The 12,234-nt window shown below is 35.7% G+C and overlaps 1 protein-coding gene across 1 annotated transcript in view; it reads left to right on the top strand.

Annotated features, from left to right (window-relative positions):
• The window catches only part of RYR3 (ryanodine receptor 3), a 175,244-nt gene that overhangs the window by 63,445 nt on the left and 99,565 nt on the right, over positions 1 to 12,234 (top strand). The window contains exons 14-19 of the mRNA XM_026051764.1: positions 616 to 751; positions 2,659 to 2,754; positions 3,377 to 3,495; positions 5,507 to 5,640; positions 6,514 to 6,755; positions 9,743 to 9,935. Coding sequence (XP_025907549.1) covers positions 616 to 751; positions 2,659 to 2,754; positions 3,377 to 3,495; positions 5,507 to 5,640; positions 6,514 to 6,755; positions 9,743 to 9,935 — 920 coding nt within the window. The remainder of the gene's footprint in view (positions 1 to 615; positions 752 to 2,658; positions 2,755 to 3,376; positions 3,496 to 5,506; positions 5,641 to 6,513; positions 6,756 to 9,742; positions 9,936 to 12,234) is intronic.

Genomic DNA, 12,234 nt, shown 5'->3' with positions numbered 1-12,234 from the left:
ACTATTATGACAATTTCTTTCTCTTTCTGAAACTATGCAGTCAGGATGCCCCAAATGACCCATAAAAGTTGGAGCAATGATAGATTTTATTTCTGATATCTTGCTTGTCCATAAGGGTATGAAACAGGAGCTTTTTACCACTAGAAATTGGGCCAATGCCAATTTTTCGCATATATTGTAGAATTCTAGGATTAGTTTTCTTGGGAAAAAAATATATATAACTTTGTATACGTAGAAAATATATTTTACAGTGTTTATAAACATGTTTAAACTGCTTGCAGGTTTTAAGTATCATTTTTAATCAACATGTATGTAAATTTAAACTTTTTATCTATGTAAATAAGATTCTGTTCACAGAAATTATAAAAGCATTCCTTTCAGCTGTGTTTATTCCTCACCTCTTTTAACATTTAGATAAGTAAGAAATAGTACTGAATCATTCTCTAAGAAGTATGATTCTGATATAAAAAGATACATATCAAATTTTGCAAGCATGGTAGTACCTTATCTAAGATGATAAATCTTTTAAATGCATGCGTATGCAGTAGAAAATGTTCTAAAAGGATAACAAATGCTTTTTCATTTACAAATGTTTTTCCTTTCATATGTGTTTAGGGAATGCTGGCTCTAGTTTTGAATTGCATTGATCGTTTAAATGACTACAATAGTGCAGCTCATTTTGCAGGAATTGCAATAGAAGAAAATGGTACAGCATGGAAAGAAATTCTGAATCTCCTTTATAAATTATTAGGTAAGTTTGTAATAATCTACTGTAGTGAAAAATGAGAGTATGTATTCTTTATATTTTACTTGCTGTTTCACCACCATGGAAAAAAACTTGAAGAAAAGGGTTTGTAAATGAAGATGAAGAGGAGCTTAAAATTAATATGCAGGAATTCAAAATCAAAAGAATCAAAACTTACCAATGGAGGCTTATATTTACTTTTAGTAGCAATAATTAAATAAATCAAGTAATAAAGGAATGTTTCAATTTCTGCAAAATGAATCCCTCCTGTGTTGTAGGAAAGTGACAATTCTATGGCTAAGTGGTAGAAGCACGTATAGTACTTCAGAAAATCATAAATTTGATCCCTAGGTAGCATAGCTCTTGCTGTAGGAGACTCTTGTCTGCTTATGGAGTTTTAGGTACATTCTAATTTCATCAGAAATTACTTTCATTACCTTTCTTATTACAAAGAAAATTACTCCTTAGCTATAGTAAAATATGCAAGTCAAAAATTAGAATAAGAATAAAACAAACCAGAAGTGGGCTTTGAAACATGATAATAGACATGTAGCACAGAAGTAAAGGTGCTTCTCGTGAAGTCCTCTCATTGCGTTAAGGTGTGATCATATGATTGCCTACATTTCACTACAGTCATATGAGTTTAAAGAAAAAGTAGGAAGAAACAACCTCTTTGGGGCTGTTGAGACATTTTTGATGTTGTCTTGATTCTCTTCTGCAGGTAGTAACCTGCAGTTACCTACCACAGTTAGCTGGGTCATAACAAAAATCCTTGACAATTGTATACAATACACTATTTCTCTGTGACCAGTAGTAACTTTTGGAAGAAAACCAATCAGCACTCCTAAAACACTTGTTTGCTGTTAAACTTTTAGTGGTCAAAGAATAAAAGAACGTGTTGTTCTGTGCTGTCTGTTCTATAAAATGTTTTAATGGGAATTTGGAGCTGGAGAGCAGTACCCAGCCCTACACTTGAGCATGTACTTCAAAAAGTACGTGCTCTTTAGAAGCTATGTCCGTTGTTGCCCTTCACATTATTGAAAATCTTGTATCTTTGTTACTATAACAATTTTTTTTCAGATTTGTCTGTTTAGCCTTTTTAAGTTGCTTTTCTAACTGAAGCATCTATTATGGATTAATTCTATCTGTACCTCCTAAAGAGGAGTTAAAAGCATGGTGCTTAACCCTTGGAGGAGAGCAGAGTAATCTTCAGGCTTATTTCTGCAGTCCAGATTTTCAGTAGTGTTTTGGTTCTTGTATCTTTCTGGAATGAAGCATCATTCCAGATGTGTGCTAAGCATCAAAAACTCCTTGAAAACCCTGGCATCTCATTGAACGAGTGCTGGATGAATTATCTTGATAATGACAGCCCTTTATTCTCTATTGCTTTCCTGGGGCCACTCCAGCAGGCTTGCATCACACATGCATATATGCAATGCATATTTGTTAATCTGTCAGTAGATTTATTCTACACATGATCTGTTTTTAACGCTTGGGTGGAGGAACTGCTGTGTATGTGCATAGCCTCTTGCAGATACATAAAGAAGAAGAAACATTAAAAACAAGCTAAGAAACATTAAATAGCAATGCACTGATGCTAAATTGTTCTTGATCTTGAATCCTTTACCATATTAGCAACCAAACTAATATCAGATAGTAACAAATATCTCTGAGCTTAGTAAAGTTTAAATTGAGGAAAAAAAAATTATAAAACCCCCTAGATTTCCTTTCCAATTAAACAGTTTAAGTAAAATCTATGTAGTGACCTCTTATAAGCAGGTAAAATATATTTGGTTCACGAACAGAAAAAAAGGTTTATTGTTTTTACATTTACGTGAAATTACATTCATATATGTGATTAACATTGGTGATTGATAGAAAAATCTAGTATTTTTCTACCTTTTGTTTTTCAGCTGCTCTCATTCGTGGCAACAGAAACAATTGTACCCAGTTCTCCAGTAACCTGGATTGGCTAATAAGTAAATTGGACAGACTAGAATCTTCCTCAGGTGAGGTTTGCTTTATAAATGTAAACTGTCAGTACATAATATATATCAGAACAGTTTAGCTTAAAAGCAGCACATGTTTGAAAATACGCATTGTGCATATTTTTTAACCAAGTATATTACTTTAAAGCATTTTTTCATACGTTTATTATATGCAATGTCATGTCCAATCATTGTTGCAGATGACTTAAATAACTGGATCAGACAATATCAATGGTATTGTTCCATTGCTACGAGTAGGTGGTGGTCGAAATTATAAATAAGACATATAAAGACTTTTTTTGCATTATGAGGCATTGAACAAAAGATCAAAGCACAGCATAGTGCTCCCTACTGTATCTCTCTAATTGAAGAGGTAAATTTGCCTTCTTCTCAAATGCTTTTTAAATTGTGTCTGTTATTTAAAAAAAAAAAAAAAAAAAAAAAAAAGTCTAATGCAGTTCCTATCATAGTCATATCAACACTCTTTAAAGTGTTTTCTCATCCTTTTAGGCTTGAGGCATTTAATAGACAGAATTAGGAAAGAGTCTCTCCTGATATGCTATGCTATCTACTAAGCTCTTGGATTGTTCAGCAGTTCAGCAAGTTATTCCATGACAACATTATTTATCTGATCTTCATACAGGTATTTTGGAAGTGTTGCACTGTATCTTGATTGAAAGCCCAGAAGCTTTAAATTTAATAGCTGAGGAACATATCAAATCTATTATCTCACTGTTGGATAAACATGGGCGAAATTACAAGGTATGTTTGTAAAACTACAGCTGTAATGATAATCTTTCAGTAATTTCATTAACCTTTCATCAGGTTGTACCTGTCATTTTGGATATTGAGACAGCCAAGTTCTCTATTTGCTGACTGTAGAAACCTGGAGGAGTGCTTGCACCTTCCAGATTCAGAGTTCTGCAGGAATAGTGAACTACAATTTCTTTATCTGCAAACAGATAAAGCTAAATTCTATGGCGTCATTCCTGAGTTCAGTAATACTAGTAAAAAGCAGAAAAAAAGGAAAAATAAAATGGAAGTTTGAGGGGGGGAAAAAAATGGAATATCTGAAAATTCAAGTGTTAATGAGTAGGAAGAAAAGTGATAAAGCTATACCCAGAGAGACTTGGAAATGATCTAAGTTAATGTGCATTACATGCACATTAGGCATGTTAAGGTAGGTGTCAATTGATGGCAGAAGAAGCTCACGCAGTTTCTGGCTGCAGTGAGGATGACCTCAGTCTGGGCAGGAGTGTGTAGTTTCATGGGTATTTCTGATATCAGTTTCCTTCCCCGGTTGAAGTCTTATTTTGAAAGATGCTGATAAATTGGAAGAACAGGAAAAGTGTTTAGTGAGCTGAAATAAGTGATTTACAAGGAAAGAATGTAAGGAGAGCCTAACTAATTATCAATATAAAAAAGGAGGAAACTATTTTTAAGGATAATACAGAAGTAGGAACTAATTTAAGTAGGCATAAATTAAAAAAAGAAAAAGAGAACTTAGCAGAGGTAAATTTAACTCACTATGTCCAGCTGCTGGGAAGACTGCTCTGCAATTCCGTTGAAGACACAACCTTTCAGTCAGAACATCTTTCTATGCAGACATAATGAAAGCTTAAAGTGGAAAAGGAAAAACATGTATGCAGGAGAGTGATGGTGCTCGGTAACTGATTTGTGCTTTTTCATCTGCAATGTCTGACTTAGCTCCAGTAAGTAATGAAGTAATTTATTAGTAACTATGGAAAAAAAAAAATCTTGTTTTCCTGCCAGATGGTCCCTGGAGATAGCAGTAAGAAAGCAGGATGACAGGGGAGCATTCACAGTATGTTAGGTCCTATGGAGTGTGGGTTTGCATTAACACACTGGACAGTGAATAGGAGTGGTTGGGATAAATGTTCTGTTCTGTTGTTTCTTAAATTGGACAGCAGTTTCCAAAAGAGTAATGAACAGTGAAAAGATGATGCTTTATATTGGAGATGGTCTGTAACCATTCAGATCCAATCATGCTTGTGTGTCGGAGACAAAATGCACAGCTTTCAAAAACACAAGTTTCTTTGGGAATATACATGTCAAAATATAGACAAAATTATGTTAAAAGAAAAGAGAGAATCCTTCTTTATTTAGATATTTTTGAATTAAATAAGCATTAAAACGATATGAAATGAGATCAGGGAAAGGATTTGTGTTCAGAGAAAGTGAGAAGCTTTGTCTGTCAGCATTAGACAACATTATGTTAGTGCGTTTTCTCAATAAATAATGTTTGCTCGGAACTGAACCCTAAACAATCATTTGTGGGAGAATTGTATTAAACTTTCAAGACTGTCGTGAAAAAAAGAAAGCTGGATTTTTACACTTAGATCTTTATGATTTCAAAACATTTATAAATAGATTAAGAAATGCAACTGAGGTTTGTCCAGTAATTTTGCTTGGGAGGTTCTTTGGGCTGCAGCAAATTTCTCCATAAATTTTATTTCGTGAATGAATGAGATCTAATGTAAGAGCTATGGTAAAGAGTTGCCTTACAGCTGTTCTGGAAGATCTCAGGAACATTATCTGAGGCATTTTGCAAACCCTGCCTTGTGAATATATATTGCATTTAAGTTTAATATTCACTGTCAGTAATACAGACTACATTCAGTCTGTGTCTATGGAAAAGTGTTCAGGAAACAATACCAATGCTTTATGTCTCGTCTGAATGAAATTAAATTAATGAGTTACTGTATGTATATTATAAGGTTCTTTGATTTGATTGTCTTCTGCTTGTTTTCAGGTTCTTGATGTGCTTTGCTCTCTCTGTCTCTGTAATGAAGTCGCAGTTCGTGCCAATCAGAACTTAATTTGTGATAATCTACTGCCTAGAAGAGACCTACTCTTACAAACACGTTTGATTAATGATGTGACAAGGTATTGGGACCTGTTTTGTCGTTATATTAAAAAAAAAAAAAAAAAAAAAAAAGTCTATACTATTTAACGTAAGAAAATGCTGTAACCTGGGAGATGCTCTGTAGTTTTCTAGTCAGGAACTGACATTTCAGGAAATGCTTAAGAGCTGACTTTTAAAAAATGCAGTATTACTAGTGAGATGATAATTATTTTGGAAAGTGGGCTTGAATAGGAATTGCTAATTAAGAAGTTCATCTAGGTAAAAATAACAATGCTGGTTTTTGAGACAAAATTGACACTGTTTGTGTTTTCATTTTTAGAATCACCATTCTAAATCTATTAATGACATCTGGCCTAAATTTTGAGGCATAGAGATCTTCAGTTTTATATCCTAAAACTGGGTATAGCATTCTAGATGTGGTGTGTGAGTGTTGAATAAAGGGGAATAATGAATTCCCTCAAACTGTTGCTACATTCCTGTCAGTTCTGCCTATTAGCCTTCATCAGAGCCAGGGTGAACTGCTGACTGTGCAGTGCAGAGATGCTGTCTACCCAGTGAGGCCCCAGTCTCTGCCAGGGAAGGAGATAGACAGTCCCAGGCACAGGACTTTGCATTTGTCCTTGATGACGTTGCTTAGAGAACTTTTTGTGATAGTAACATGTGTTCTTATATTAAATGGTAAAAGCTGCCAGTTCATTTAATAACTGAATAATTCTAAAGTTGCTCTATAAAGTCATAAAATGGATCACTCTATTAAATCAAAGATTGTAAGTGAGGTATGAACATCTATGCCTGTATCAGAGCTGCAAAGTGAAATGCAACAACTTGGAACAATATGACGCATATGTTGCATTGTAAGTTTTACACTAACCTGATTACGTTTTCTTTTTCAGCATAAGACCAAATATATTTCTGGGTGTTGCTGAGGGCTCTGCACAGTATAAGAAGTGGTACTTTGAGTTAATAATTGATCAGGTTGATCCATTCTTGACGGCAGAACCCACCCATTTACGGGTTGGATGGGCCTCTACGTCAGGTTATGCCCCTTATCCTGGTGGTGGAGAAGGATGGGGAGGCAATGGTGTTGGTGATGACCTCTACTCTTACGGTTTTGATGGTCTTCATCTGTGGTCTGGTGAGTACTTTGCTCTGTTCCTTTTAATCCTTATCTATCTTTTCTGCTTCGATTGCTTGTGAATTTTGCCTTCTAAACTCGGTGGAATTATTCAGAATTTCGCACAGGACTTCTCTCCTGAAATTTTAACCAATATTGAATTATAACCTGAAGGCTGTTTAGCAAGTAGCTTTTATTTTCATGTTTTTGATAGCATTATCAGAGTGAGTTTTGCATGTATCGTGATCTAGATCAATGTTAACTTAACGTGTACCTATCCAAAATAAATGGATGTAGTGATCTCAGAAAAATTAATTATATGTATATCAATATAGTGCAGTATTCATCTGATTTGCATGTACAGTTAAATGACATAATTCTTAAATTTACTGATGTTTAGTAAATTGAATATAGATTTCCAAGAATGTAATATGGATGTATACATTTTTCACACTAGAAAATTCTAGCAAGCTTTCCACAGAAATGTAGCGTTTTGTTGGGAAGTAGCCTTTTTACCTGGAATTTATCTTTCTGTGTTTCCTAAAGTGTCTCTTCAAATTTCTTGCAAGACTTTGACATAAGTTTGGTACATAAGTTTGGTACAGGTATGCTCTGCAGAGCGTTCGTAATCATAGCATTTTTTCCCAGAAAAATGGGACTGGTAGAGGTTATGTGTTTCCTGGAGACTGAAAATTTATGTAATAATATTCTAATATTGCTTCATGTGGACCATTAATTCACAAGTGAGAGGTAAATGCCGTATTTTGTTGATACCAGTATTAATTTTGCTGATAAATCCTGTGTACCCTTCTAGCAGCATATGACTGAATTTTGTTTAGTCTGGAATTTTAAGAACTAGGATATCTTACACAGAGTAGTTTTATAAATAAGTTTATAAAACCAACCGTTTAGAAGTGTGTGTATGTGTGTGTGTTGTGGTGTGTGGGGGGGAGACATTGAGGGCTTTTTGTGAATTTATTTCAACCCTTTTGTGTGCATACTATGACACAGTATTAATTTATGAGGTAGTATGTTCTGTTTCTTTCCAGATAATGCTTGTTAGAATGAAAGTTAAAAACTATTCTTCAATTTGTGGCTAGGGCTTTATTTACTGCACGCCATTCAAAATATGCAGGCAATATTAAAAATTTCCTCATGTTTCTCAGAACCTCAAAGTACTATATATTGCTAAGTACTATTTAATTGCTCAGAAAGGAATAATGTGGGATCATACAATTAAAGTGTGTTTTATAAATAATATAAACAAATATACTAAGTTAGATGTTCTTACCTTAAATCTTGAACTGCTTAATGTGGGGATGTTTGACTATTCAATTACATTAACACTATTCTAGCATGGGTTTTTTTTTTTTGTGTAGAAATATCTATATATGTATATATTCTGCACATAATTCGACCTTGTTTTGCAGCCCTGGTGAATAATTCTCAGAAGGTAGAAATAATGATTTGGGGGAGTAGGTCGGAGGCATCTGTAATATACTCCATTAGAAAGAGGTTCATAAATCATTAACACAGACTTAAATAATAATAGAACCAGCAGAGATTCCATTAGGAGCTTTCCATTAGGAAGGTCTTCTTAAATCTTTTCTCCTGCAGTAAAGGAATGGTACTTAAAGCACTTTATACTGTCCTGAACATACAGTTGACTAGCTTGTCTTCAGAAGTCCCAAAGACTATAATTTTGGAATAGTGCTTAACCAGTTAATTAGACTTATTTTACAATTACTGTAGAGTGTTTCCAAGGGAAACATTTTTTGAAGGAAATTCTGAAAGGGGATTCCCAGGTTCAAAATATGTCCGGGTGCTTGAGTAGGATTGAATGATTGCAGTTGCACGTGAATGGATGTATGGGAATAACTACAGATCCTATTCTCTCCTGGTAATTGTTGCTACTGTCTCCAGACACCACTGTGAGTCTTGTGTGTGGCTCTGAGGTTCCTCCTTCCAGACCGGCGCGGGCCAAGTGCCTCCTGCTTAGTTTGAGGCTGTATTTCGTCTAATTAAAGAAAACGTTGTCTATGGAGGTCTTAATCCATTTTCTGAAAAGCCCATATGCATTTTTACCTCCTGGTATTTGTTGCTGTAAACCTGGATATCAGCTCTAATCCTCTTCTCCTGTTTTGCTTTGGAGCACTGGGTCAATAGACTGCACTGAACTTCATCAGTGGATGTGACACAAACAGCACGTTCCTCCTTCCCCATGTGCTGCACACTTGTACTGTTCACTAGAATGCTTAGTTAAATGACTTTATCAGTTCCTGTATGCCAACAGAAAGAGTCCTTGTGTCTAGTTAGGTGATTCTGCAAGTATTTGTCATGTTCACAGGTGTCTTGATACAGCTTCAACAGTGTGTTCCTGTCCTCAGTAGTCCCCTCAGGTGAAGGTCTAGTAGTAATAGGTTTGAATTACTGCTCAGGTGGAGGTTCTTATAAATTCCCAGTGCAGTGTGGTGAGCTTGGGGCATGGGGGAGGGAAGTACAAAGGGGATGTTTCTAGCTGGGTTTCAACAGCTCTTCTGTTGAATTGTGTGTTTGTGGTCCCTGGGCCTTGTACCTTCCTCATCTGTCCACAAGTGGGGTTAGATACGATACATAAGACAACTTGAAGTTTATTGAATAGCTAAAGAAAGGAATGCCTGGATATATCCCTGTTAGCTTTATCAGGGCATGGAAGCATCATTTACAATGCCTGAGTGCTCTTGTGCCAGGCAGCGGTGCGAGGTCATGTTAATCCAGCTCAGCACATTCTGTCTCAGGAGCAGCGTCAGGCCCCGAGTGATTTGCCTGGCTTGTGCTCTGTTCTGCCACATCTCAGTCTGCAGAACGTTAACCCATTTTTTGCTTTTGAGAGCAAAGTGACTCACAAAGCATAGTGAAGACAAGATCACGTGTTTGTGACTGAAAACGAGAACTTGGTGGTGCTTTTGAGGAAATGTATTTATTGTTTCATTGTTGAACCTTAAAGCTTCTGATTACTTTCATCTTAGGTCGAGTGCCCAGAGCTGTCGCATCTGTCAATCAGCATTTGTTGGCCTCTGACGATGTGGTTAGCTGCTGCCTGGATCTGGGGGTGCCCAGCATCTCATTCCGCATTAACGGACAGCCCGTACAAGGAATGTTCGAGAACTTCAGTATAGAAGGGTTTTTCTTTCCTGTTGTAAGCTTATCAGCAGGTGTGAAGTAAGTACTACATCTCTTTGCTTTTAATGTTGTTTTTGTTTGCTTTTTATTTATTCTTTTCTTGTCAAAAAGAATATTGCCTGATTATATGTACTATTTATTGTATGCTTTCTGTTGCTTTGTTTCTGCCCAGCCCTCAGGTATTGTAGGGTTTAGGGAACACCTCATCTGAGGGTGCATGTAAGCCCAGTGATTTGACCAAGGAACAGTCTGAAAAATTATTGTTTGATGGATACCTGATGGATACATGACCTAGGGGAAATGAAATTGGTCTCAATCCAATTATCATTGAAAAAATTTATATTAGAAACACAGCAGTACATTTAACACTAATTAAAATTCTTTTTGGAAATCTCAGCAGGAAGTAAAAAGCTAAATCATTGTGGAGGCTGAATCCCCTACTCATAGTAGAGAACTTGAAGCAATGATGAGAAGCAATTTTGGAATCTTGTTACTTATGTTACTCATTCTTTACTATTTTTTTTCCTAAAATGATGCAATTTTAGCTTGCAGTTGTAAGGCTCCCAGTGTTACCTTACCTTTTCTTTGTTCAAAAAATGTTTTGCAAATGTGACACTACTTAAGCAGCCAGAATACATGTGTTAGCATTACAAAGCCAAAACAGAAGACTAACTCTTACACAGCTGTCATGGCCTGACTAGTTTACATTTGGTTCACCTGCAGAATTTTTATTGCTGATGTTGATTGGCAACACCTGTAGCAAGGAAAAAATCTTGAAGAGAATTCTTGGGCAAGAAAGGTAGGGATTTTTATTTTTTCCTAGGCAGAGCAGGATTTCTGTGAAATACAGACAAGCTATGAAGATTTTTCAATCAGGTAAATTGCTAATGGTGCTAGCTTCAGTATGGCTACAATAGACAGAGTAAAGGTTTCATGGGGAGAGAAAGATCAGGTTATAAATAATTTACACAACTAGTAATTAGGAAAAATAAGACCTTTGTGTCTTTGAGGTAAAGTAATCTAGAAACTAACATCTTGGGCTTTTCCTTCTGAGATCAATATATAATTATTTTGACCATGATGAAGAGAAACTTCTATCATTAGTACAAGATCTTTTGATTCTGCCCCCCTCCTCCCCACCCCGTTAAGGAATCTGTCCCAGCTGGTATGATGGTATTCTTTGTTCCTATTTGATGTTATTTGTGCATTTTGGGGGAATGTCAGCCTTCTTAGTCAGTACTATCTGATAGTAATAGCAGATGAAGTAATGTATTATATATTGTTACTGCATCTGTTGGTATCACAGAAGGGTTACTGGATGAGAACACTGAGTTCAACTGTGGAGGATAGCTGGAGTGTTTTCCGCTGGGTTCAAACTCTTCGATTTTTGCTGCTCTTGTGCTTTATTCATTCCTCTTTTTTGTGGCCTCTGTGGTGTCTGATTTCTGGTCTGCTTTACTGTTTGAAAACTGGTTATTTTCCTCTAAACTCTTGTTAGCATCTGCTTGTCCACACTGTCTCATTCTTCTTTTCCTCTTGGACATTTTCTCCCAATTTACTCCATTTCTTTCTATGTGTTTTCCCTTTCTTTTTTCCCCTCCCCCTGCAAATGATGCTGTGATCCCTGTCTGTAGTTCTACAAAAATGCTGTTCAAAAATCAGAGAATTTAAACAACATTTTTTAAACTTCTTTTTAGCGCTGTATGAAGGCAGATATAGAGAAATAAAATTTAAAAATAAATTTGAATCATTTTTGTAGTAGAGCTGTTTTTAGGAAACATGAACATGAAAAGTCAACATCTTAAAGGTAAATATCTGGTGCTTTTTGTTATTAAAAATGTGATATGTTAAATACAGTTACCCAGGCTCTGTCTTTCACAGACAGACCTTGCAGTAAGCAAAAGAGAAGACCGTTTTATGTAGTCTTGGCATTCAAGATAGGAAAACTAAATGTAATTACTACAATGGTAGTCACAATTGCCTGCTTTAGCAAGTATGTGGAGCACAATTCAGAAATGAAGCAAAAGGAAAAGTAATTAACCTAAAGCAATAAATTTACATGTGTCTGACTCTGTTAGGAATTATATGCATTTATTTTCAATGGGATTCTTTCACAGTGAAATTTAAAACATGTTTTTCAAAAGGGGAAAAAAATCTGGACATTTCTTCTCAAGTTACACAAAAACCTGGAACTGCTTTTGGTATTCAGGTCTTAAAAAACATGATTTGGAGGACTATGGAGCATATAGCCTATATAGAGGCTTAAAAATTGCAGTGAGGAGCAAGGAGAAATAGTCAGGCTTTATTAGGTGCAGGTGAGATTGAATGGTTTGCTGCA

The sequence above is a fragment of the Nothoprocta perdicaria genome, unplaced genomic scaffold, assembly GCF_003342845.1.
Source record: "Nothoprocta perdicaria isolate Ctin4 unplaced genomic scaffold, notPer1 scaffold_8, whole genome shotgun sequence".
Lineage (NCBI taxonomy): Eukaryota > Metazoa > Chordata > Aves > Tinamiformes > Tinamidae > Nothoprocta > Nothoprocta perdicaria.
The sequence above is the reverse complement of the archived record's forward strand: the minus strand, read 5'-3'. Positions and strand labels throughout refer to the sequence as shown.